This window comes from Gadus chalcogrammus, chromosome 9, assembly GCF_026213295.1.
Source record: "Gadus chalcogrammus isolate NIFS_2021 chromosome 9, NIFS_Gcha_1.0, whole genome shotgun sequence".
Classification (NCBI taxonomy): domain Eukaryota; kingdom Metazoa; phylum Chordata; class Actinopteri; order Gadiformes; family Gadidae; genus Gadus; species Gadus chalcogrammus.
In genome coordinates this window covers 24,162,248-24,190,177 of record NC_079420.1, presented here as the reverse complement: position 1 = coordinate 24,190,177, position 27,930 = coordinate 24,162,248, and the positions used below count along the sequence as shown (strand labels likewise).

Genomic DNA, 27,930 nt, shown 5'->3' with positions numbered 1-27,930 from the left:
TTTTCCTCCTTCCTCTTGTTCACCTGCTCTGAGCGTAGTCTCCACGAAAAGACCGTTGCATTTCAAATACAAAATATATAGGCCTTATTAGGCCTCTGCGTGCGATCTGTTTTCGTGGAGGCCGCGGTGCCCGTGCCAGAGGATCAGCGTAAGGTCAGGGGGGCGTTTGCTCAAAAAAGGTTGAGAACCACTGGTTTAAGGGTTGCTGGCTGGGACCGCTACCGGCCTCCTCAGCAGCCAACCTATCACTATGGAAGATTCTCTTTTCTTTGTTTCTTTTCTAAATATGGAAGGAGAGATCCCCCACTGTTTTCTTGTTGCCATTTGTGGGGCTAGGGTAAGGGGGGTGTTATAAAGTAAGATCAAAGTAAAGCCCTTTGATAATGTAATCAAGGGCTTTACAACTAAACTTGACTTGTTCTGTATACTAAAACATTGATTATGACTTTAGTTATTCAACATAAACCTTCTCTACTCTCTTCTCTTGAGTAGAGCAGCAAATATGAAGTTAAATCAAGTAGCTTGTTTATCCCAAAAAGGTTGACTTCTATATCATCATGTGCTATGATCAACATATCTCAGTTAGTTGATAATTTTAGCAGATCTATCAAAAGAAAATGAGATTTATAGATACACGTTATTGAGCAGGAAAGGCTGAAGCATCCTGCTCAACGATGCAGACAGGTAGGCTGCAGACAGACAGGTTGGCTTCAGACATACATGTTGGCTTCAGACATACAGGTTCCCTACAGAAAGACCGGTAGGCTGGAGAGACAGGTAGGCTGCAGAGAGACAGGTGGGCTGCAGCCAAACAGGAGGGCTTTAAGATCGACTCAAAATACACAAAGAAGCCACACACATCTTGTTCCAAAAACATTTAATTTTCTTTAGGGTAGATGAATTATAGTACACAATCATAAGGTTAAAGATCACCAATGAAGAATAAATAACAGGCCATGTTAAGACACTCCTTTTATACAGTCTCTAATAGTGTATCACCATTATTCATACTGTGAGCAAAGTGTCTTAAATCATAACTGTATTTTTAGATATTCTATTTATAAGAAAAGGTTTTCCCTCCAGGTAATTAACTTTATTTATTAAACATCTCATAGTTATCGTTAGCTGCAGGAGAGGACGAGGATAGCCAACCAACCTCCATTGCAGTTGTTCCCTTTTGTTTAACTTAAGATTTCTACAGAGTTGAACTAAGTTGCCCAACACTGATAATTCACCGGTCAACTAAATGTTATTCAGCTGTTACTGAGGAACCAGTGGTGGCCCCGGGCTAAACGGTGGACCCTCCCACCCCCCAGGGGTCCCGGGATGACCGGGCTGGCCCTTCATCCCGGCTCCATTCATATTGCAGATCCTAGTTCTGAAGCCCTCATGGAGAAACACCCAAGGCTTTAGTAGCTGAAGGCTTCACTAAGATATTCTACTGGACCCTTTGGTCAAGTGGATCTCTGAGTGTTAAAACATATCTTTGTAGGCACAGTTGTTCATTTTCCAGCCTTAATAATCAATTCGGCACATTCCAGGCATCAATAAGGCCACGTACAGTCTCGTCTTTCGGGAATAATGTTCCGAGACGTCACTCCTGCAAAACCTGGATGCCGGTCACTTTTTGTCTATGTAGATAAAAGAATCCTCTCGATTACAAAGGTCTGGAAAATAAATGTCTCAATCTATATATACTCTTCTGAAGGAAGCAGTTTGGTCCTCTAATGTCAAAATGTACAAACATTACAGCTCTGTTATCGTTTAGAAAAGAGCAACACGGTGAGAGAGATTGTTCGCCACAAACTTTTTCGATAAGCCTGATAAAAGGGGGAGGAAAGGGGAGGCACAATAAAAGATGGAGTGAAACAAAGGAGTGATGGTTGGGAGCTGTCCCTCTGAGGCCCGTCTGTAGGAGCTGTCCCTCTAAGGCCCGTCTGTAGGAGCTGTCCCTCTGAGGCCCGTCTGTAGGAGCTGTCCCTCTGAGGCCCGTCTGTAGGAGCTGTCCCTCTCTGAGGGCCGTCTGTAGGAGCTGTCCCTCTGAGGCCCGTCTGTAGGAGCTGTTCCTCTCTGAGGGCCGTCTGTAGGAGCTTGGGATTTTTGAAGACAGATGCGTGCACACCGTCCCCAGGAAGTAACATGTGAGGGGATCTAAAAGTATGGCACAGGAGAGGGGTCTAGAAGGAGGGGTCGGGAGAGGAGTCTAGAAGTAGGGGTCGGGAGAGGAGTCTTGAAGTAGGGGTCTAGAAGTAGGGGACAGCGGTGAGCTTGTGCCACTTGACCGTCTCTTTGCTAAGGTCAAATTCTTTGAGTCGGAGCGTGATGCCACCCAGGAAGAAGTTCTCCCGCAGCGACTCGGCGCTCAGCACACTGAGCTGAAGCTCCCGAAGGCCCAGGGTCTCCTTACTGTAGCCGCTGTAGACCAGCTGTGGAGAGAAGAACCAACTACATGAAGGAACACAGGCTGTGGGGAGAAGAACCCACTCCATGAAGGCCCCAGACTTATGCCATGCACTAAGTATCAAACTGCTCAGTGTTGTGTGTACCATCTCATTAAAGGTTGGATTCCTCGTCTTCCTTGTTATCTTGGTCTTGCGTTTGGATGTCTTGTGAGGGTCAGGGAGCAGGTAGGTCTTCACATAGGGGTTTGGATCTGTCCCGTCCTCAGAAACCTGAAGACACAACATCACTGGTAGTAGAAGTATGGATAGATTGCTACTGCTCATCTTCCTACACAAGACAATACGAGAACTTGTAGAGAAAACCACCAGTAAAGACGAGCCGTTGGACAGAAGGAGGTGGGCAGTGCACGTACCAGGTCTCTGATGTGCATGACCATGATGAAGAGGTTGCTGTTCCTGTACGACACAGAGACCTTCACCTCTCCTTCCACCCGGCCACCTGTGGGGCTGAGGGGGGGCTCTGGAACCGGAGAGACAATGTTAGAGCCTCCCGACTCCAGCCTTTCCTCTAGTCTGACCAGCCCAGCTGGCTCACATCTGGAGCTTCTTTTCAATTCTTAATTCTTTTTTATCTGTTCTTTTATTGTTTCCTTTCATTGTGCAAATGAATCAACTAAACTAATCGACTGCATCATTTCAAAATAACCTTTGTAAACTAGTCAGATGAAAGCAGCCTGCTTCATCAGAGCGGTCTAACAGCATGACCCAGACTGATGTTACTCATTCATTTAAGCCCCCATGATTAGCATCATGATATGCCTGTGTTCTGATGAAGATAGGAATTATAAGGTACATTAAAAGGCCCCCACATGATTCCATCAGGTAAGACATACCTGGAGCTTTGGGCGTGGCCTCCACACCTTCTGTCTTGTCGTCACGGGCGACCGGGTGGTAGAAGGTGTAGATGAGGTCACACTGTCGAGAGATATCAAGGGACCATAAGAAAAACCATTTGTGGGATCTGGGCTGCTTGCAAGAGGGGGAGCCAATCAGACGCCACGGGACCTCTCCAGGTTCTGGAGAGGTTCCGTGGGTGTAGAAAGAAGGGTGTAGTAAGAAAGGTGTAGTAAGAAGGGTGTAGTAAGCATGCCAGGCCAGTAAGGGGTGGTTTAACTTTCTGATCAAATATGTAAAAGAACTGAAGAAAACCATCAGCCTGTGACAACGGCTTTCTACTGCACCGTGTCGTCAGAAGCTGGGATTTTGCCCATCCACATGACGCAGTAAGGCTGCGTTTTGAAGAATTCCCTCTTGAAGTGGAGTTAAGTCTCTGGTTTCTGGCCCAAAAACCTCCGTAGTCACGTGGAAACAAGGAAAAACTCCAGCTGAATCTTTGTTCTTACAACCGATCCTCCCAGCGATCGACTGTTGGATCATGCTATTAAACATACTAGTTTTCACACGCGCGTCGCACGCACTCAACCTCTAGTTGTAATTAAACCCGTAGCAATAATGTCGAAACCCAAGTCGATTATGGAACAAATTTCTGAGCGCATAATATAATAAAATGTTGCCTATAATTTTACAACGTATAACATTCGTTCACCACAAATGTCTCTTAAAAGCAGTGTGAACATTTAAATATTTTTTAACCATTCAGCGAACAAAAGGCAACAGGCTGATTATCATTTAGGGGGCCACTCAATGACATACAGAAGCGTCAACAACACGCCCACTGAAGTGTGAGAAAAGTGTGATTTTCTACTCCTCATTCACATAAGGTAATTTATATTTCCGAGAGAAAATTATTCAGGAGATTTTCAGGGTACAAATGTCAGGATATGCTGTTCGCACATACGGCAGGACTTCCACGTGTGTCTGAAAGCAGCAAGTGTGTGAGCATTTGATTTCATTATAAATTCAAATCAATTTATGGTAACAGGGGTAATAGTTCAACGGAAAGTGTAGTATACTATGCATTCAAATCAATTATTAAATAGATTTTACTGTTATTCAGGGCTGAAAAGTGCATTGACATTTTAAAATGCAGGGCAACTACTATTGGTTAGTTGAAAATAATAATCATCATTGAGATTAAACATCTCTTCCTGGCCAAGACAGGCAGCAGTAGCCTACAGTCACACATAGCATACACACAAAACATAAGAAAAGTAAAACTAAAACAGTCCACAGGGGGGGGGGGGGGGGGGGGTATCAATATCGCAAGACATTTGGGGAGGCTCAAGGAGGAGGGTAATATTAAGTTTGAGCGACAAAGTGTGGTCTTGTAGTGGACTTATTCACGATACTGTTTCATTGACAAGTTTTCGTTCTGTGTTATAGGGACGCTGTCTCTTTAAGAATAACGTGACTTCTGTGTTGATATGCCGGTCAGTGCGATGTTCGAATTTAACTGTTTTAATATGACAAAATGAACAACCCGCTGTTGCATGTCGAGGTGAGAAATTGTCTCTTCCCTTATTTTATCGCAATTTCTACAGTCTATAGACAGAACGTCTTACCTGGAAGAGTTTGTCGACATCGGAGCCGTTATGTTTAGAAACATAACGTCTTGCCTGGGTGAGTGTCGCTGCGGTGTGTGTGTTCTTACCTGGGTGAGTGTCGATGGCGGAGCAGTTATCTTTAAAAACGTAAGGTCTTAGCTCGGCGAGTGTGTCGCTGCCTTTGTCTTGACGTACGGTGTGTGTGCATGCGTGTGTGTGTGCGAGCGTGTGTGTGCGCGTGTGTGTGTGTGTGCTTCCGTGTATGCGTCACTGCCTTTGTCTTGGTGTGTGCGTGTGTGTGTGTATGTGATTCCATGTATGTTTGTGCGTGTGTGTGTGTGGTGTGTGTATGTGGTGAGTATGTGCTATGTGTTTGTGCGTGCTTGTGGCGTATGTATGCGTTCGCGCGTGCTGTGTGTGTGTGAGCTGCAGGCTGCTTGGCACATGCGCACATGAGTAACTGGAATAAGTGGTGCGACAGGCCTGCTGTTATAGCAGAAAGATGTGATCCTCTGTAGACACACGGTCAGTCACTGCTGGGTGAGGTGGTGCCTCAATAGGTTATTCGGCCATGATGACCTTCTGTAGAACTTCTCATACATTTAAAATATATATACTTTCTCAGCTTCGCTCCGTAGCATTGCCATGCTAGCTAACAGCTAACAACCTGTTAAGTTTCTCTTACCACCCATATAACAGGGGAGGAGCCTGACCCCCATCTCACCTGGGTGACCTCTGTGGAGCTCCTCAGCAGGTTGTGGACGTAGTTGTTGAGCTCCAGTTTCCTCTTGGACGCCACCTCCTTGATGTGCGTGCGGCCCAGAACCATTTTGTTAGGGAAGCTACAGAGAGACAACACTGGGACGTTACCACTACAGACTGGGAGGTTACCACCACAGAGTGGAGACAGACAGACAAAACTGGGAGGTTACCACCACAGAGTGGAAACAGACAGACAGCACTGGGAGGTTACCACCACAGAGTGGAGGCAGACAGACAGCACTGGGAGGTTACCACCACAGAGTGGAGGCTGACAGACATCACTGGGAGGTTACCACCACAGAGTGGAGGCAGACAGACAGCATCTTTGGGTCCTTAAGGTTTCCCTTTTCCTGTGATGATTACCTGGGCAGCTTCCAGAGGGGGAACAGGATGCTGAGCTTGCTGTGCAGCTCCTGGAACTCGTCGAAGGTGCGGAAAACAAACTGGGGCTCGTTCTGCCCCTCCCTCAGGAGCCTCACCACATAGGTCTGAGGAGACAGAACACAACCAGGAGAAAACTCCATTGGTCACGCAAATTTGACTTGGGCGAAGAACCTGGTTGAAGGATTTGCACAAGTATGACCTTCTCAACCAATAACCACCACTACGAGCCTTCACTTGTTGGGCAGTACCAGAGACGAGAGCCCAACGCAGTCGTTTGGGGTTCATAATATCATCAGGTGACGCACAGCTTTTGGCCGTGATACTATATATTATATAGATAATTATTATATATTATAGAGATATAGCGCTCCGGGATTCCACAAACGGCAACAATCCCTTTCTCCTCCTTGTGGTGTTTACTCATCAGGGAGTGAGCGCTGGTTGGCGTCACCACAAAGCATCACGTGTTCAAATATCTCACCTTGACCAAAGTGTTTGCTTGAGTAGAATCCCGCGAAAAGGGAACCAGGTTGTTCGCTCTGCGCCATTCATCAATTCACGCCTCAAAACAAGTCTTTACATTGACTTTGACTTCTTTTTTTGTTGGTGTGAACGCATCTTAAGACTGACGGTCCATAGGTGTTATTATTACTAAGTGGGGGTTGACTGACGGTCCATAGGTGTTATTATTACTAAGTGGGGGTTGACTGACTGTCCATAGGTGTTATTATTACTAAGTGGGGGTTGACTGACGGTCCATAGGTGTTATTATTACTAAGTGGGGGTTGACTGACTGTCCATAGGTGTTATTATTACTAAGTGGGGGTTGACCGACGGTCCATAGGTGTTATTATTACTAAGTGGGGATTGACCGACGGTCCATAGGTGAGTACTGAGTCAATTTGTACAGAGAACAGCATGCAGTCGTGTGATTTGATTGGAATATTGATCATATAAATACCTGAGTCCAACATTGATTTTGTTTAATATTGATCATATACAGTCACTAAATATTATCCAATTAGCTCTTTCTTCGATTTCAAGAGCAGACCGGATTGGTGGGATCTCACTGAGATCACACCATTTCTCTCCAGACCAGAGGTCATGGGGAAGGTAGTCCCAATAACCAGCCTGACTCACGTAATGTTTGTCAGGGCTGTATCTCTTCTGGAAGGAGAAGATGGAGGCCTGCAGCACCCGCCCGTCCTGCTTCAGGCTGTAGGTCCGCGGGGAGAAGCTCAGGATGGGCTCGTCACTAGCAGGCAGACCAGAGAAACGCAGCTGGGCCAGATTATGGATGAAGAAGTTAAACTTGGTGGCCATGCTGCCAAGACTGGACTCAATCAGCCTGGAGGAGAGAGAGAGAGGGACAGGGAGACAGAGAGACAGACAGGGAGACAGAGAGACAGACAGAGAGACAGAGGGAGACAGACAGGGAGACAGAGAGACAGACAGGGAGACAGAGAGACAGAGGGAGACAGACAGGGAGACAGAGAGACAGACAGGGAGACAGAGGGACAGAGAGACAGAGGGAGACGGACAGGGGGAGACAGAGACAGATGGAGACAGACAGGGAGACAGAGAGACAGACAGGGAGACAGAGAGACAGAGGGAGACAGACAGGGAGACAGAGAGACAGAGGGAGACAGAGAGGGCATTATACATACAGCATGGGAGCCCCAGTAGTAATCCAACCCCTGACACAGGTATTAAAGCCATGCTCTGACGAGTTGAACTTGACATTCGATAATCAATTTGTTAAAAAAGTTCGAGCAAACAAACACATGAACAGGATCTTTTACACCTTTATTATTATTAAAACCTAACCAAACCTAATCGATACCAATGATGATTTCCACCTCAGGACCTGAAGTAGATTGGATTGGAAAATAATATAAAAGTGAAGAAGAGAGGAAGTGATATGAAACTTGATGAAAGAAGAGCAGAGCATGAGAGGGGAACAGTTCAGAGGAACCAGAGAGGGGAACAGTTCAGAGGAACCTGAGAGCGGAACCGTCAATAACACTTCCTGGTTCCTACAAGGTTACTACAAAATTACTGGTAACACACTATGGGCCCTATTTTAACGGTCTGAAACGCAAGTGGGAAGCGCAAAGCGCAAGTAGCTTTGTGGGCGGTTCTACGGCGCTATCGCTATTTTACAGGCGGATCAATGATGCTTGCGCCGCGGCGCAAGTGTCAAAAGGGTTGGTCTGAAGCAGCCTAATTACCCGTAGGTGTGGTTTGGGCGTAACGTGCAACAAACCAATGAGAGTGCCAGCTCCCATCCCCTTTAAGAGCCATGAGCGCATTTGAATCGGACGAGTTGATATTTTGACAGCGCGTCTGCAGTCTCCGATGACACAGATGCACATGAATTTGCAAATGGCTTAGTTTATTGCCAAATAATATGGCCTAATTCACACATGGAATAAGGGGTTTTCTTCCACAACTTCAGAAATACTGAGTCCTCAAATAAATTTCGGCAAAGAAAACGTATGATAGGCTATAACATAGGCCTATGATATGCGGTAACTGTGGTTCTATTTAATGATATACGCAATACATTATAAACATTGTTTCTTATCAGTATTGTATGCTATCCTAATATGCATGTGTCCCCGGGGTAATAGACATTGCCATTGATTGTATTATGCGTTACGTGTTTTTTGCCCAAGTGAAGGAGTTCAAGTACCTCGGGGTCTTGTTCGCGAGTGAGGGTAATATGGAGCGTGAGATTGGCCGGAGAATCGGAGCAGCGGGGGCGGTATTTCGTTCGCTTTACCGCACCGTTGTTACGAAAAGAGAGCTGAGCCGCAAGGCAAAGCTCTCGATCTACCGGTCGATCTTCGTTCCTATCCTCACCTATGGTCATGAGGGTTGGGTGATGACCGAGAGGACGAGATCGCGGGTACAAGCGGCCGAGATGAGTTTTCTCAGAAGGGTGGCTGGCGTCTCCCTTAGGGATAGGGTGAGAAGCTCAGCCATCCGTGAGGAACTCGGATTAGAGCCGCTGCTCCTTTACTTAGAAAGGAGTCAGCTGAGGACGTGGTTCGGGCATCTGGTAACGATGCCCTCAGGCGCCTTCCTTGGGAGGTGTTTCAGGCACGTACAGTGGGGAGGAGAACTCGGGGAAGACCCAGGACTAGGTGGATCTCAACACTGGCTTGGGAACGCCTCGGGATCCCCCCGTCAGAGCTGGTCAATGTGGCCCGGGAAAGGGAAGTCTGGGGCCCCCTGCTTGAGCTGCTCCCCCCGCGACCCGACCCCGGATAAGCGGACGAAGATGAGATGATGATGAGAGTGTTTAGTTTGCGTGTGTTTAAACAGAGCACACACACGCGCCCGCATTCATTCATTCTTTTTAACACTCACTCGCGGTAAAACAATGTTTTTCACGATCAAATAGGCCTACTCATCAATCCTAAAAGTTATGGGCATGTAGGCCTACACGATGTCTGTGTCAAGAAAATATGCGTTTGCTGTACGGTGTTTGCAGATGCATTGATTTAAAAGTACAACTTATTACCGCTGCATCAGCTGTTCTTTCCCAAATAATTTACCAAGAATGTGCGGCTAGGTAGATGAGAGAAGCAAAGTGTATGCGCGAGGTGCACAAGCAATCCGTATGCATCGCATGCGCATGTATGCTTGCGCCCTTAAAATAGCATCTGAACAACGCGCCACTGACTTTAAACCAGGTATTTCCTGGTCAGTAGCGCAATGGTATTCAGAGACGGCAAAATACCGTTTGCGCCAGAACACGCCTCCTCCTTCCGCCGAACCGCCCCTTGGGGCGCATGATCAATCCCTAATTTACCGGCGAGTGGCGCTGGTGGGAAAAGAACGCTCTGCGCCAGTTGAAAACTAGCAACGACACATGCGCCAGTGACTACCGTATTTTCCGGACTATACGTCGCTCCCGAGTATTAGTCGCATCAGTCAAAAAATGCTCCATGACGAGGAAAAAAACATATATACGTCGCATCGGTGTATAAGTCGCATTTATTTTTAAACATTTAAACAAGAACGTTTAGTCTGGAGAGACTGAATAAAATTGCAATAGCAATATAGGTGTGTCGGTCCCACTCGTAGTTCTGAGAGTATACCGAATTCAGTGACACCGGGATTCCACCGGACGCGTATGCGCCGCGGTCCTAAACCTGAAGATGCCTTCACAAGTCCAGCGGAGGGCTCCAGTTTTCGCCGGCCAAGTCATGCGCTGTGATATGTGTGTGACAGCTATGTTGCACAACATTGCAGCTAGGCTGGGGTAGCTTTGGTTGAACCGGAGGACATTGAGGACGATGACGACGAGAATATAATTTATTCGGTGGTGCAGTAGGCTTGCAGCGTTCAGTTGTAGGCCTAATGAATGACGGTGCCATCTTGCGGCCGAAGATTATGTACGCACAATTTCGGCATATAAGTCGCTTCGAAATATAAGTCGCAGGGCAAGCCAAACTACAAAAAAACCGCGACTTAATAGTCCGGAAAATACGGTAAGTCACTTGCGCCGGATGCAAGATAGGGCCCTATGCCTTAATGGATTAAGGCTGCTCAAGAAGGCACATGTACAGGCCGGTCTGAGGTTTCCCAATGAACACCTGGATGCAGTGGCGGTTTTAGGCACGGGCGACCCGGGCAGCCGCCCGGGGCGGCATATTTGTGGGGGGCGGCAAATCACACGGGTGGCGCCACGAGCAATATAAAAAAAAAATGCGCTGCGTAGCGGTTATCAATGAAGTACGAGATTGCGTGGGGAATAGGTATTTTGGCGCCCCCTGCTGCAGGCGCACACCTGCTTGTTGAGAAGGTGCTGTGTATAGACGGAATGAAACCCCCACTGAAGTCCGTAGGTTCACGATCCAGACCTTAATCCCATAGAAAATCTGTGGAGGGAGCTGAAGCTTCGAGTTGCAAAGCGACAGCCTCGAAACCTTAAAGTTTTGGGGAGGAGTGGTCCAAATTTTTTAGTGAGATGTGTGCAAACTTGGTCATCAACCTCAAGGAATGTCTGACCTCTGTACGCCCTCAGTGGTTTCACCACCAAGCACTGAGCAATGCTTAGATAGGGGATCAAATACTTATGTCACTCAATGAAATGCAAAACAATTATATATCTTATTGTTATACATGTGACTTTCTGGATTTCTTTTGTTATTCGGTCTCTCACTGTATTAATAAACCTAGCATTAAAATGATAGACTGTTAAATTCTTTGTCAGTGGGCAAACTTCCAAAATCAGTGAGGGATTAAGTAATTATTTCCTCCACTGTACATTTCAGTAACATGACAAGCGTTTTTGCTCAGGTACGCAATCCTTGTATTTTTGAAGAGCGTACCTCGATCAATACAGTCATACGCAGCTTTTAGATCGATAAAACAGCAGAATAGTTCCCCCTCGTAATTGTCGATAACATTTTCACAACAAAAATCACATCATCGGTGGACATTGCTCTAATTGGTCTTAACCGCTCAACTATTATGCAACAAAAATCTTGGAGCATGTAGCAGAGATAGAAAGTCCTCGATAGTGGCTCGAATCCAACTTATCTCCTTGAATCTTGTACAGGCATGTGATTAGAAAGTGAAGCCACAACTTGGGTACATAGATCCTCCTCACCACCTACAAAGCCCTAAACAACCTTGCCCCCTCATACCTAACCAATCTCCTCCAACGCCACTCCCCCACTCGCTGCCTACGCTCCCGCTGATGCCAACCTTCTCCCCCCCATCACCAAGACCAAGTACCCCACCCTGGGGGAAAGAGCCTTCGCCATCGCCGCCCCTACCCTCTGGAAATACCTCCCTCTGGCCATCCGAAACTCTGATACACTCCTTTCGTTCAAAAGTAAGCTTAAATCCCATCTCTTCAGGACCACATACAAGATCTGACAAATCATGCTCCGCCATCTTCAAACCCTCTCTCTCTCTTAATGTGTTGTCTATTGTTGTATTGTTGTTTTATTTGTCTTCTTTTTTAGTGTACTGTCTGTATGTATTCCTTTTTTAAAGCGTCTTTGAGTACCAAGAAAAGCGCTGTAAAGAATCAATCTATTATTATATATGTTGGTGAACTTGGGGATTGTGGATTTCATATGGTGGATCCGCTATCGATCAGGACCGAGCCTCAACAGACTGCTCCTTCCTGTAAAGCGTCTTTGAGCGTCTAGAAAAGCGCTATATAAATTCAATCAATTATTATTATTATCGCCTAATTGCTTAAACAGAATCTAAAGCTACAACATGAGACCGAGAAAAACCGTGCTACATATATGTATTTTCTTAATTTAATTATATTAATGAAGACATCTTTTTGAGAGCAGAACAGCCTCACTGACCTGGTGAAGAAGATGGTGGCCTCAGCGTCGGTGGTGTGGGGCTGCAGAGCATCAAACACGTACTTTAGGTCCTGAGAGCCACTCAGCTCTGGGAGGCCCGAGGATGTCATCTGGTGCAGATGAAACACACTCAGTACGCTTCATACGTGGTAGACTGAGCACACACACACACCATTAGGATTAATTCAAACTATGAATGTACAGTGGTTGTGAGCTAAGGTACTGCTGGCCGGGTGGAGGACCCCACTGGACCCTGAAACACCATTGCTTTGTGTACCTAACAGGCTGCATAACACCATGCACGGTGCACTACCCAGCCCCAGTATAACCAGCCCAGTATAACCAGTGCCCGCTGACTGGGCCTCACACCGTTGTCCCCAGGTTTAATCCATAAGGGGGTTAACAGAGCCCTACAGTAAAACGTTAGCGTTCTACAAATGTGGCTTTATTGGCGTCACGCTGAAGCCATGTTCAGCCAAAGGCTCCCTGAACAGGTCTTCACCACTTTGTACACGCACCATCAAATACAGATTACCAAACGCTGATACTGTGTGTGCGTGCATGCGTGCGTGTGTGCGTGCGTGCGTCTGACCAGCGACAGCAGGTTGAGGAAGAGGCCCGAGTGCTTGCGGATCAGGTTGTAGGCCTGAGAGCAGAGGTCCACAAACAGCTGGAAGCGGCTGGTGGGCCGCTCCCCCCCGTTGATTACGTAGGCCATGTCGGAGGTCAGAACGAAGGGGGCGCGGTCTCTGAGGGTCAAAGATCAGGACCCCCGATTCATTCATGCTCAGCTAGTCCAGTGATTCACCAGGGAGATGACCAACTCCTTGGGTTAATGTTCATGTACCCATTCAGTCATATATTTCCAGCTTGCCTCAGACCTTAGCTTGGTAGTTGCTGTAACTTAATAAATGTTTCTGCTTTGATTTCCCCTCATGAGGTCAAAGCACCCAGCGCCCCCTCCTGGTCTGTGGTCAGACCTCAGCGAGCCTCACCTCTTGAAGCTCCCGAACATCTGGGCGTGGCCCAGGAACTTGCCGAAGTCGATGTGGAACATGTGTCCGGAGGAGCGCAGCATGATGTTGTCGTTGTGGCGGTCACAGATGCCGAGCACATAGGTGGCCACGCAGCAGCCAGCACACGAGTAGATGAAGTTCTCTGAGGCCTGGAGGACAGAGGACATGTTCACTGTTTCACCTGCGCTGTATCCAAACTGCACAACGTTGATACAAGAAGAATGTGATGCATGTGTGGACATGTGTGTAGTGTACGTGCAAAAATTATGTATTAGTGGCGCTGCAAAACCATGCACCCTCCTCAGTCTACCAATAGTCCTACCGGGTCTACCAGTAGGCCTACCAGGTCTACCAGCGGGTCTACAAGTGGGTCTAGCGGGTCTACCAGTAGGGCTACCGGGTCTACCAGTAGGGCCACCAGGTCTACCAGCGGGTCTATCAGTAGGGCTTCAGGTCTACCAGTAGGGCCACCAGGTCTACCAGCGGGTCTACCAGTAGGGCTTCAGGTCTACCGGTAGGTCTACCAGGAGGTCTACCAGTAGGTCTACCAGAAGGGCTGCCAGTAGGTCTACCAGTAGGTGTACCAGAGGCAGAGCTGAGTGAAAACGCCTTAATGGACAAAATAGTCATTTCTAAATGGTAAAATCGGTTAACTCAGTTTTTATTTGAAAAATGCTTCATAAAGACGCTTCAATATCCCAAGTAGTCCTAAAGCCATGTTTACACCAAAAGCAAAACCAATTTTAAATGTTTTCTGTCCACCAGCTTTATTTATTACTTATTATTTATTTCAATGGGCCGTGCCAAAAGTTTGCTCTGCGTTTGGCGTAAATGCACCTTAAGTTCTGGGCTGTTGGACCAAAATCCGACTCTAAAAGAACACACAAGGAAAACTTGAGTCTATTCATTTCCAACCTGTTCAGTAGATAGAAACAGTAAAAAGTGAAAGAGTACATTATGCTTTAGACAGTGAAAGGCTACAGTATGGTTTAGACCAGGGGTCGGCAACCCTAGGCACGCGTGCCACCACTGGCACTGGGCAGCATAATCATTGGCACACTTAAAAAAAAATAATATATATATATATATATATATATATATATATATATATATATTTATACAACGGGGGGCCTAAATCCAGCGATCTGATTGGTTCCTAACTGTTGTATAATGAGCGTATACATAACTGCTATGACGCCCGATCATTTTGTGAAAGTATCACTCCGCGCCTTGAAGTGGAAACCATTACAACCGTTCTCTCGGAGGGACGCTAAAGTGTGTTGCATAGCGACCGTCGTGCATTTTGAAGGCAGCCAGGAGGGACTACTTTTTGGTAGTCTTTAATAAAACGGCTACTTTGACTTTCTTGGTTTCTTTTTAAATGTAGTGTGTCTATGACTTTCGTTTCGCCATAACAGTAACCGTTGTATAAAAGCAATAGATCACTTCAGTCAGTGGCATGTGCTCATTATACCACTGTGAAGGGGGTCGCCGGCCCTCTGCTGCGCGTCGGGGCCGGACAACGCCCCTTAACAGTGGTATAATGAGCACATACCACAGCCTGGCGTGATATATTGCTTAAATATAATCTTATTTAATTATTATTATTAATAAAATCCACAGCACTATGTGGCTGCATAATCATTACTACCGATTTTTTTTGCACTTTATTCTGTTTGGGCATTCCCTCCCAGTGCAAATATGTTTCAATTACCGTAGTTACAGAAAGTAGTGCTCTGAAATGGGATCAATTAATAGTTTTTAAACCTATGTTGTGAGTAATAATGAAGAAAATATTTTAAATATTGTTGCAAGTGGCCTGTATGCATCGCCTTAACATCGTATTGCAAAGCTGTACATGTCTTAAAGTTATTGATGTGGATGGTTCCAACATTCTCATATGTTCTCGTTTTTTACATTTCTCACAGTGCAAATATGTTTTTGAATGAGTTTCTGAAAATGGTGTTTTAAAATGGGACATATGTAATTATAATTTGTAAGCCCATGTTGCAAATATAACAACCAAAAAAACCTTAAAATGTTAATGCATGATTGTGGACTATATGGAAATAGTGCAATTTCAGGTCTTCTGGAAATGTTTTTGGTCGCTGTGTCATAATTCAGCTTAATTTTTAATACAGGGTATCTGCAGGTTTCAGCAAGTCAAATTTAAGACTTTTTAAGACCTTTTTAATACCACCTTGAATGAAATTTAAGACCTTAAACCCGCGATGGTGGGTGGGATCCCGCTGTATTACAACCCAAGCATAGCATGTGTGTCACTCAATGAGACTCATTCAAGTTTACTATCTGTCTGTTTATTGAACATAAAGTGATACTCCAGGGCTCCAGACTAACTTTTTCCTTGGGTGCACTGGTGCGCCTACATTTTTTATTTGGGTGCACCAGCACGTATTTATGGTGCACCCAAGTTTTGAGTTGTTGAGAGGGGGGTGACAGCGTCTGGGCCCCCGGGCAGCTGCACCGGTTGCACCGTCGATATTCACGCCACTGATTAATAATATTTTCACCATTAAATAAATGCCTTCAGTAAGACCTGGGGGGTATACCACGAACCTCGTTGAACATACCCAGGCTTTCTTGGGAAAACCTGGCTCGACAGAGCCGCAACTCGCAATCACAGTTAAATGGTACCACAATGCTCACTTTAGATTAAATTAGTTGAACCAGGTTTTTCCGCTTTAGGTTCAATGCGCGTTCACATAAAAGGGGCGTTTCTCGCGTCATTTGACTCACCCTTATGCAAAATAAATCACGCAAGAGCGGTGTATTTCATCCAAGGCGAGCAATGTATTATTATGAACTCCTACGAGGAATTCAAAGTTCAAATCACAGCCAAGGGGAACACGGTTACCCATAATATGGCTAGGGTGGCGTGCTGGCAAAAATAGCTGACCGTGTTAATTCGTAAGTGAAAAGATTCTGCATATTGTCTAAAAAATATTATGTATCATCACCCCTTTTACCCCCATATATGTGGGGCCCCATGAATTGCGAGCCCAAGTACCGGGAATGCACTCGATCTCCGACCCAATATCGTACGTGCACGTTGAGTTGCTTGCTTTTAGTGGCGTGGTTCAACGTCTCAAATATCAAAACAAAATCAGCCTTGTTGACGCTGCAGATTAGCTCGTTTCGGATGAAAGGCGCTGGTCCGAAGCGAGTCATATACGCCGTTTTGTCCCTTCCAGCAGTAAAGGTGCTCGCGATTTGAGAGTCAGGGAACATCAAACCGAAGAGGTCTCCTATCCCCTCATTCGAGTTGTAGGACTGGTGCTTGACCACTGTGACTGTTTAGAATCCACAACACCTCCGCTTTCAGTGTTGGTGTCGCACCAAATGCTACCCTCAGGTCAGTGCTAGCAGCGCGGACCGTCTGCGGCGGTGGCGCCGGGGCAGAGATGCAAAACGTAGAAATGGCTGGGGTCTGTGTTTGGCTCCTGGCAGAGGTTTTATGTTTTTGGCTCTGCATATGGCTGACGAGAGCCTTAATCCCCATGGTGCCGAGCTTGAATGTAGGCTACTTTTGCACTGAATGCATCTGGCCTGTTCTGGGTTGGCAACGGACGCTAGCCAACCTCGGAAACGGACGTCTTCCAGCCAACTGACGTTGAACTTGCATTTACCCATTGTTGCAGACTAGCTAGCAAGCGCGCAGACATCCGTTTATATATGCAGCTAGCAAGAAAGTAGCCTCTCGTACATCTCCTTCCCGAAAAGTCCCGCGAGATTTATTTTTTTTAAATAACCCTGCCCCGACAAATTTAAGACCTCCGAGTTATAAATTTAAGACCAGCATACGACATTTTTGACGAATTTAAGACTTTTTAAGGCCTTAAATTTAGAAAAAAATATTTAAGACTTTTTAAGACTTTTAAGACCTCCGCGGACACCCTGTAATATATTGTTGCTTAAGGCACACGGATTAACGAGAAAATGTCAAGCTGGCACTGCATGTTGAAAAGGTTGCCGACCCCTGACTTAAACAGTGGAAGGCTACAGTATGGTTTAGACCAGGGGTTTTCAAAGTGTGAGAGAGTGAGCCCCCCCTCAGAGAAAAAAATTCAGCTGAGCCCCCCCCCCCCCCAATTTTTATTTCTAAATACCTGTGTTTTGAAAGCTATTTTAATTATTTTACACATTTCAAACATCTCCGATCATAATTTTAAAACATTTGGAACATATTTTTTAAACATATTTCTGAAACATTACAACATCTTTTTGCGTTTTTAAACAATACAATTTAACAACTTTATCTAAGCATATTTTAGCTTAACCTTTTTTAAACACATTTGAACATCTTAATCTGTGTAAACTGCCAGTTTACAGATTCATTCAGGGTCCCAGACTCTGAATTTTCTGAGTCTAATCCATCAGATCTGCCTTTTCAGTCCAGAGATTCGACTATTCGGCGGGGTTTGTTTACCGGCGTTGCTATGGTGACATAAATTATTATAAGCAACTGAAAACGACGCCGGTTTGAAACTAAACCTGTGATTTTGAAAAAAGTATAAATGCTATCAAAATTCCGTTTAGATAGTATTGAAGATACAAGTGTGTAGATTTGTTTAATGGTTTGAACGATGGTAAACGGTTGAAAAAGGAATGAGTTACGATGTCTTGAAGTAGGTGTATCAGAATGGGCTGACGTCTTCAATGAAAACAGCTGAAAACGAAGCGGTATGAAACTAAAACTGTGATTCTGAAGACATTTTAAATGATATCGAAATTCTGTTTAGATATTATTGAAGATACAAGTGTGTAGATTTGTTAAATGGTTTTCACGAAGATAAACGGTTGAAAATTGATTTAGTTATGTTACTTCTACAGTTGAAGTACGACTGATGATTTGAATCATCGTCTTTCAGGGTTTTTTTCGGTTTTTTTTTTTCTCACGGCGCCCCCCCCCAGGGGGGGCGCGCCCCACAGTTTGAAAACCACTGGTTTAGACAGTGGAAGGCTACAGTATGGTTTAGACCAGAGGTCTCAGAGTCAAGGCCCGCGGGCCACTTGTGGCCCGCCGGCCGACATTTTGTTGCCCTCGAGTGGTCGTCAGTATGTAATGTTAATGTGGCCCGCGTGTCTTTACCAAACGCGCTTTGGCCCGCATGGGCTACCATAGCAGGCAGCCAGCCAGGTTGCTAGGAAACGCAGCAAGCAACGGAGTGACACCAAGTGGAAGCGTAGCGTCACATCATGTCCCTCTCAAAACCCAGTGGGAAAAGAAAGGTCGACGATGTCCACAGACAATTTCATGAAAGGTGGGAGTTAGAATATTTTTTTGTTGAGCACAGGGGAACCCCTACCTGCCTTGTATGTGCTGAAAAAGTTGCCGTTGTCAAAGAATACAACATCAGACGCCATTACTCAACGAGGCATGCCGAGGAGTATGCGAAATACCGGGGAGATGAGAGGGAGAAGCGAGTCACAGACCTAAAGAAATGTTTCACCTGGCAACAAACTCTCTTTAGGAAACCAACCGACGAGGCTGATAAAGCAGTAACGGCCAGCTTTACACTGAGCGAAATGATCGCTAAGGCAGGAAAGCCTTTTACAGAAGGCGAGTTTATTAAGGAGTGTATGTCGCAGGCTGCGAGTATTGTCTGCCCCGAAAAGAGAGCTCAGTTTGCCAGCATCAGCTTGTCACCTAACACAGTGGCAGAGCGTGTTACCGAGCTGTCAGGTAACATTTATGAGGAATTTATGTTTATAATTAATGTTCATGCACTTTGAGATTGTTTACATTGCAATACAAATTTAATAATAATAATAATAAATGTCGGTTGAGGAACTGTTATGTAATAATAAATACTGTGAAGGTTGGAACAGTTGTTTTCTAAAAGGTTAAATTAAAAAAAAAAAATAAAAAAAATTCAGAGGAATTTATTTATGTTCTGTTTATGCACTTTGAGAATGTTGAACTGTTGATGAACTGTTAATAATAAATATTGAGAAAATTGGATTTTTTTTTTTTTTATACTAAACACCCTTTTTAAGAAATACTTGAGTACTTGTGGCCCAACCTCAGCCAAGCTCTTCCTCCAGTGGCCCCCAGGTAATTTGAGTTTGAGACCCCTGGTTTAGACAGTGGAAGGCTACAGTATGGTTTAGACAGTGGAAGGCTACAGTATGGTTTAGACAGTGGAAGGCTACAGCAGGCTGTACCATGTACCTTGTCATACTCGTCCTCTGCAGGGTTGTACTTGCGGAGCCACTCAGCCAGGGGCTTGTCCTTGAAGGAGCCGGTGACTCCATACTCCACCTGGATTTTCCTAAGGGTGTCTGAGGACGGCACCAGCTCCACCATGCCTGAGGGGAGAACACACTCTCATCATGTGATCCCCTCACCTTCTGTGTAGGGCTGTTGCAATAATCGCAAAAATGAAATATCGCGATATTTAGAGCACACCGCGGTAGATAATGGGCCATCGCGATCACTGCATATCACCTGGTGCGGGTTGCGCGTTCATGAAACTGACCGTGGAATTCTAGAATGAAACGTGCGTTGCCATGATACCCATTCATTAACGTTCATTCATTTAGTTACGCAGTGATGTTGCTAGGTACGCGTCCTGCGTCGCTGACGCATTCAAATCTGAAAGGACGCACTAAACTCACTATCCATGCGTCCCGGGGACGCATCTCATTTTCCCCATGAAAAACGAAACATTGTGAACATTAAACAACTCGTGTTTAATCACAGTAACTGGCCAAAGAAACCTTCTTGTGAGCAGACCGGACAAGCGCTGTTTCAACCCTCTGCGCATCTACTCGGCGCAGACGTGATCCCCTGTACAAAGTATCGCGACATGCTAATTTAGCCGCTACCAAAACAACTAGCTCGTCACCGCTGATTTCATTTCAACAATTAAAAATACGAACTTCATAGTAAATAAACCCACGTTTCCACTGCTTGATGCTGTGCTCATTCGTGTCGATTATGTTGTAACGTTTAGGGGACGTGCTGTAATGAAATAAATGAAACATATTCCGGTGGTGGTGATGAAAACTACATTGAACGGCAGCCGCCATATTGTTATGCCCAAACGGCGCCTGCGCATACATCGCGCTTCCAACAAGATTTTTTAATAACCTTTTTTAAATTAAGCAATAAGCCCCAAGAGGCCGTGCTTTGCGCTGATTTTAGAACAGGTAAGGGGAGTTGTTCGGCACTACACAAAGTAAAGTAATATAAATATAAATTTAGTAACAAAAGTACTGTTGGCAAAGTAGTGACGTATTCTCCATGGCAACTGGTTCCACACAAACCTTCAGCTCCGTTGTGTCCGAAAAGTTCGCTGACAAAACTCCGGTTACGGGTGTGTTTTGAATTTAAATGTGCATTATCTCGCTTAAACAGCATTTTAAAAAATTGTGCAATGATATTGCATACCGCGATATTGCGCCCCCTGTTTTCACCGCGGTGAAAATTCCTCAACCGTGACAGCCCTACTTCTGTGTACACTTTATCAAACACCAGGCATCCACTTGGAGGATGGGGGCTAAAGGAGTGATACATTGGGGGGATGGGGTGCTAAAGGAGTGATACATGGGGAGGACGGGGGGCTTAAGGAGTGATACATGGGGAGGACGGGGTGATAAAGGCGTGACACACTGGGAGAATGGGGTGATACATTTGTGATACCAAAGCATTGCTTGCCTTCTGGAAAGACAATTTTATAATTTGTATTTGGGTTGGGGGACTGACTAGTCTTCTGTAATTTACTGTGTTATGCTTAGCTTACATAAATGACCATCCAAAATCCATTTCAACAGTCTCTTTATGCGATGTGAATACCGTGCACAATCAGACAGAACAGAACTCTCCCTCTCCAGAAACCGGCAGCAGTTGAGGTCAAGATGGATTAATTATGGTAAATTATATGAGTCTATATTATAATATACAAGGCTAATAGTAGCCTACTTTTTCAGTAAAATTGAATGCTGACAATAAAATAACTAAATTACATATATCCGCAAAAAGGAATCGTACTCTGCATCACTGCAATGGGTGCCTTACTGACATACAGTAGTAGTTTGTATGTCCTTACAGCACCTGTTACACTCCTAACACCACTGGGCGGACGGCCGTAAAGGAGGGTCTGAACTAGGGATGTCCCGATCCGATATTTGGATCGGATTGGCCGCCGATATTAGCAAAAAAATGCATATCAATATCGGATCGGCCTGCACGGGAAAATCACGATCCGGACTCCCGATCCAGTTTGTTTTCAAAACTCCGGTCCATGTTTTCGAGCGCACCAATGTAGGTAATCCATTCCAGTTTTTTTCAGCTTTTCCCCCCAAATCCGGTCCGCGTTGTTCAGCACACCTAGCGCACACTGTGTGTGTGGTAATTTGACTATTTTCTACTCAGGTTTTGTGTGTGTTGCTTTTATATATAATGTTATATTGTTTACAATATTGTTTACACTCTTGTTGTTCAAGAACAGAGCACTGATGCCAATTCAGTGTGTGTGTGGTAATTTGACTATTTATTATTTTGTCTATTTTGTGTTTATTTAACCCTGAATAAACAGGTCAGCTTCTCATTACCAACTATTGTGGATTATTCAAACTAACCTAATTAAGTTGGCTAGTTGTTCTTAAGAGTAAAACCCTTTTCAACATGAGTAGTACAACAAAATAAGTAAATATCTTTAATCTTTAATACATGCTTGGATCGGCCGGTATCGGTATCGGCCGATGCTAAAAGCTACAATATCGGTATCGGATCGGAAGTGCAAAAAGCTGGATCGGGACATCCCTAGTCTGAACCACAGAACCCTGGTCCAGTGTTGTGCCTGAACTCGTTCATATTTTCGGCGAACGTGAACTGGATGTACTGTATTACTGCCTGATGAATGTTACTGTGAACTCGTTCATTCTGGTGTCTGTGAACGGCATGCTCATTCGGTTTAACTTCGTTCAATTGGGGGGTTATTTGTTTATCAACACGGCGGATGCTCGCGCAGAATGAGAACATTTGTTTGACCGGTTGCCATGGTTATCCCCGTGTGGTTAATTTGCAGTTGCGGAGTTGTCAGCTTACTGTTACATTAAACTTTAATCGGAAAATGCGGTTAAATGCTATAGACCCTATAGTATCTGTGGTGTAAAGGCTGGGAAGAATTAAAAATTATAAATATGTACACTTTATGTTGAAAGTATAGCGCAGTGATTATTCTTCAAATCAAGATCTGTTAAATTGTGAAAACTGTAATCAGACAACAATGTTATATGCTATAGACCCTAGAGTATCTCTGGTATAAAGGCTGGGATGAATTTCGAATTATAAATATGTACAATCCTTAACGTTAGCTCTCTGGCTCATAGCTGAGCGGACTAGAATACCTCCTAGAATCATTGCACGTTGGTCGGAAACGGAAAGGGGGGCTGTTTACGTTTGGTTGTAGTCTTTTCGCTCGGTTCTCCGACTCAAAAGTAGGGCTAGAACCGAGCGAAAAGACTACAACCAAATGTGAACACCCCCCCGTTCCTCTTCTGGCCAACGAGTATTGAGTCTACCAACAGAAATCAATGGGATTTACAAAATGCGCTAAATGTGCAATAAAACACGATAGAAACTGTATTTCGCTACGATGCTTGATTCAACCACTCTATTTCATCCTAGACAAACCACGAAGTGGGCTCAATGTTCAAAATATCGGAAAAAAATAATAGCTCACAGCAACATAATTGAAAAATATAACTATGAACTAGTTCATTTTTTGTAACTGTGAACTTAGAACTTAAAATTTTGAATTATGAACGTTGAACTGAACTACTTCATTTTAAAAATTGTGAACTGAATTTTGAACTAGTTCACGTAGAAAGTGAACTTTCCCAACACTGCCCTGGTCTCTGGTTGGTCTGGGGGGCGGTACCTTTGTCTTTGCCAGTAGAGATGCATTTGAAGTTGACCATGCGCAGGTCCAGGCCCTCCTGCAGCCAGATGCGGTCCATGATGCGAATCATCTGCAGGGCCAGCATGTCCTGCCTCAGGTCCTCTCCCACCTGACACACAGGTTAACCTGACTATCAGGGTTCATTCCCGCTATCTGAGGTCAGCAATACGGTGTAAGGTCAGGGGTCATCCTGACTGTCTGAGGTAAGGGGTCACCCTGAATGTCTGAGGTCAGGGGTCATCGTTACCTTATACATGACATTGATCTCTTCTCCCAGAGGGTCTGCGTTGACCAGAGCCAACTTCAACGGAACAGCGTTGGAGTTGAAGAAGGAGCAGGCCTGCATGCATACACAAACACTGAATCAAACGGGTTCCACTCTTTACTCCATGTTGGGTACAGACCAGAGTGTGTCTCTGTGTGTACCTTGATGTTGAGCTCCTTGGCCACAAGGCTGGGGCTGAGGGGCAGACGACAGCTGTTCCTCTGGAAGAAGGTCTGGACGTTCTCCAGTCCCTCCTGGAGTGCAACCTACACACACACCAGACCCTGTCAGACCCTCCCACCAGACCCTCAGACCCTCCCACCACCCCTCAGACCCTCCCACCACCCCTCAGACCCTCAGACCCTCCCACCACCCCTCAGACCCTCCCACCGCCCCTCACACCACCCCTCAGACCCTCAGACCCTCCCACCACCCCTCAGATCCAAAGTGGACCTTATGGTAGATTGTACATGGTACCTTTTTATATTTAACAGACATTTTTTACAAAGGCTCGAGGGTGCATTCAGTTCAGCAGCGGACATTGAGAATCGAACATTGAACCTTAGAGCTGGGCTTTGATCCTCCGTACCCCTACTATAAACAACCTCCCAGATTGCACCCTGATTCTATTGTGTGTCATCTGCTGTTTTTGCAGCAGATGGCGCCACCATCTCCTCTGTTGAAGGTATAGTTTGACACAGGCCCCCAGGATAGGTAGCCTGGTTCTACCAGACTCTCGTACTTCACTTCATTTCATTTGTACAGAGAGTCTGGACCTAATCAATTGACAAACGTTAACTCACTTGAAGGCGGGTGTCTGTTGAAGTTTAAAATGATTGGATCTGCCCAGTGCCACTCTGGATCTGCCATAACCAATCGCTAACGTTTGGTTGTGACGTATGTCATGCGCCGGGAATCACGCGCAGGTTGTACACAAACCAAACACCTTGCACGTCTGCACGAAAATGTCCGTCAACGACAGCTGCAGGTTTTGTTCATCGAATTTAATTTATCAGGGAAAAATTGCACATTGTAAATCAACTACCGACCTACAACAACAACTCAAACTGGCGTACGACTTTATCGTCATTGTTCTCAGACACGCCCTCTGTTCGCTGATTGGTGGCCGCTGTGGCGGCACCAGAAAACCAAATTACATACAGCAGGTCCAGACCTAGTACTGAAGGGAAATTCAAATTGAGCGGAAGTACTTAGGCGGGCGGAGCCAGGCTACAGGATAGGCGCATACTTCCGCAATCCACCAGTGCTCAGAGGCCAAGCCTGGTATTGCAGCTGTTTAAGCTGGCTGTGGACGGGGGTCCGTCATTTCATGTGGCCCAGAAGTAGATATCGCCGTCCACTCCAATACAAGTGGGGAACAGGATTGTGTCTCCGCAAAAAATGTCTGGATATCAAAGGCTCATAATTACCTTCATGCCATGTCCTAAAAAAATGTAAGTTTTTTCTTTCCAAAACGCCACCTCAAGCGTTTTATTAGCCGTTATCTCGCTTGGGAAGAGGGGTGTGCAGCTGAAAGGAGTCGTAGTGAAACAAATGGCATCCGAGAGGGCCTAGTTCAGTGCTCCGTTAACGTATTCGATTTTTGGAATGGTTCATCAGCTGCTCAATAACTCTCACGGTCCTCTGCTTGCGATCATTGTGATTCATCATGTATTGATCCATTTATTCTAAAGATCCAAAGACAAAGAAGCGGTGCATTAGGGTATCAGTTCTATATTTCTGCATCCGGTACGTCACGGACTAGGCCACGTGTCTTGGCCCCATCACACGGAAGCAAATCGCTCCTGTATGTTACCCTGCGCCACTGAGCAGTTTGTATAGGAATGAATGGGCGGCCATTTTCCAGTCCGTGGTCCATCCTTTATTATGTCCATGGTTTAACAGTGTGTGGTAAACAGATCCTGTACTTTGAGCTATTGTAGCACTGCTTCTTTAAATTGAGAACTCTTTTATTAGACGGTGGAATTTGTTCATTTATATTTTTCCTTGTTCCATGTAGTAATAATTGAATGGCTTAAATACAAAGAACAAAACCAATCATACTGTTGTTGACTTTATGATGCATAGCTTGGCTGTATCCAGTGTTTCCCCCAGTACTGTGTTGTTAAGGCGGCTGCCTTAACATCAATAGGGCCCCGCCTTGACTACCAATGTATATTAAAAAAATATATATATTAATAAATATTTTTAAATTATTATGCATTAACAAAGTAGAAAACTCTCGTACGGAAAGAAAACATACTTTTATCAGATGTAAAAAATAAAGCTTAATAATGCATCAGTAATACTGTTACAACAACGGTCATGCCATAAGGCTCCTTGACCACCTTGACTCAGACATTTTCTGGGGGAAACACTGCTGTACCATATGGTGTGCACCGTGGTACACACGTACACACACACCCACACACCGCACTCACCTGGCGCGCAGAGCCCCCCGCCTGTCGGACCCTCTCAGCCACGCCTGCTAGCAGGTTGACCAGGCTGGTCTGCCTGTCGAGCTCGGCCCTCAGCCCTGCCCCACAAAGACACATCAGGGCCCCCAGCACCTGCTCGTAGCGCCGGCTCCAGGCCTGGTCCTCCAGTGCGTCCCTCAGCAGCCTGCAGGGGGCAGCAGACACAGGGCTTCACAGTAAGAGACTGATGTCCACATAGACAGGAGAGGCTGAGACAGCGTTCAGGGTCTGAGATGGCAAAATAATCTCCATCCATTTCAAGTCTATATTTAAAAAGACTAACTGGATGGATTAGTTTTAAGTAGGCGATCTAAACCACGGCCTCCCTCCAGCAAAGTCTGGGCCTTAAAGGGGCTTTTGAAGGTGGATTTTGCTACTGTATATTTGGAAACATGTTTAGTGTTCATTTAGATTTTAAGGCATACAAATTACATTTTACCATGCCTACCAAACTCTGCCACATATGGAATTCTGCTCCTTCTCAAAATCGAGTGTCATGTGCCCTTCTCAGTACCCACCAGTATAGATAGTGGGCGATATTGATGTTTCCTTGGGCTCTGGACAGCAATGCCATGACTAGCGCATTCTTTAGATGACATTCAAACTTCAGCGCCTTACGGGGGAGAGAGACAGGGACAGAGATTGAGAGAGACATTAAACAGAGAGACATACCGATAGAGACAGAGAGAGAAAACAGAGCAAGACAATGAGAATTTAAATGGAAGAGCGACTAGAAAGCCGACTGAACAAGGTCTGCTCCAAGGCAAAATAATCTGAGGTTGATCCCAGCAACGTGAAGTAGCTTCAGATGAAAAGCGTTTGTTGAATCAGTCTGCCAAACATGGGCCATGGAAGTACAGGTCCTCTGAGAGTTAAGTGACTGAGTGGAGCTAAATTTACAGTTTCTGCAGGTGAAAATGTACTTATTTCTGGTTATTAAAATAAATAACTACATTCCCCATAGAAATGAACGGTTTAGTTTATATTTGAGAGTGGCGAGTTAGTGAGTGATGAATCACAGCAAGGGCAGAGAGGTAGAGAGATGAATCCCAGTGGGAGGTAGAGAGGGATGAATCCCAGTGGGAGGTAGAGAGAGATGAATCCCAGTGGGAGGTAGAGAGAGATGAATCCCAGTGGGAGGTAGAGAGAGATGAATCCCAGTGGGAGGTAGAGAGAGATGAATCCCAGTGGGAGGTAGAGGGATGAATCCCAGTGGGAGGTAGAGGGATGAATCCCAGTGAGAGGTAGAGGGATGAATCCCAGTGGGAGGTAGAGAGATGAATCCCAGTGAGAGGTAGAGGGATGAATCCCAGTGAGAGGTAGAGGGATGAATCCCAGTAAGGGGTAGAGAGATGAATCCCAGTGAGAGGTAGAGAGATGAATCCCAGTGAGAGGTAGAGAGATGAATCCCAGTAAGAGGTAGAGAGATGAATCCCAGTAAGAGGTAGAGAGATGAATCCCAGTGGGAGGTACAGTGGTGGATCCCAGTGGGAGGTAGAGTGCCTGTATTCATTACCTGTACTAACTGAGGCAGGTAGTCAGCCAGCTCATCATCTGTGCTCACTTCTATCCACCCCACAGCAACACGTCTCACCTCAGTGTCTGCAAACCTGATACGCAATAACACACACCTTGAGATGACACTCACACACATACACACACACACACACACACACACACACACACACACACACACACACACACACACACACACCTTAAGATGACTCTCTCACAAACAAACACACAACTTAAGATGACTCACACACAAACATACATCTTAGGGTGACACTCGCACACAAAAACCTTAAGATGACACTCACACACAACACACAAATCTTAAGATTACA

General features: G+C 45.4%; 1 protein-coding gene across 4 annotated transcripts in view; it reads right to left on the bottom strand.

Annotated features, from left to right (window-relative positions):
* Positions 1-499: 499 nt before the first annotated feature.
* The window catches only part of pik3c2a (phosphatidylinositol-4-phosphate 3-kinase, catalytic subunit type 2 alpha), an 88,456-nt gene continuing 61,025 nt past the window's right edge, over positions 500-27,930 (bottom strand). For 3 of the 4 annotated variants that reach the window (XM_056598483.1, XM_056598485.1, XM_056598484.1), the window contains exons 17-33: positions 27,600-27,693; positions 26,602-26,696; positions 26,048-26,228; positions 23,768-23,872; positions 23,589-23,681; positions 23,321-23,450; positions 19,606-19,742; positions 13,392-13,561; positions 12,989-13,145; positions 12,397-12,506; positions 7,193-7,400; positions 6,032-6,156; positions 5,631-5,748; positions 3,296-3,377; positions 2,816-2,922; positions 2,547-2,672; positions 500-2,426 (exon numbers count right to left, since the gene is read on the bottom strand). In XM_056598483.1, the coding sequence (XP_056454458.1) occupies positions 2,244-2,426; positions 2,547-2,672; positions 2,816-2,922; positions 3,296-3,377; positions 5,631-5,748; positions 6,032-6,156; positions 7,193-7,400; positions 12,397-12,506; positions 12,989-13,145; positions 13,392-13,561; positions 19,606-19,742; positions 23,321-23,450; positions 23,589-23,681; positions 23,768-23,872; positions 26,048-26,228; positions 26,602-26,696; positions 27,600-27,693 (2,221 nt within the window). In that variant the 3' untranslated portion in view covers positions 500-2,243. The remainder of the gene's footprint in view (positions 2,427-2,546; positions 2,673-2,815; positions 2,923-3,295; positions 3,378-5,630; positions 5,749-6,031; positions 6,157-7,192; positions 7,401-12,396; positions 12,507-12,988; positions 13,146-13,391; positions 13,562-19,605; positions 19,743-23,320; positions 23,451-23,588; positions 23,682-23,767; positions 23,873-26,047; positions 26,229-26,601; positions 26,697-27,599; positions 27,694-27,930) is intronic. The other variant, XM_056598486.1, reaches the window with a different exon arrangement.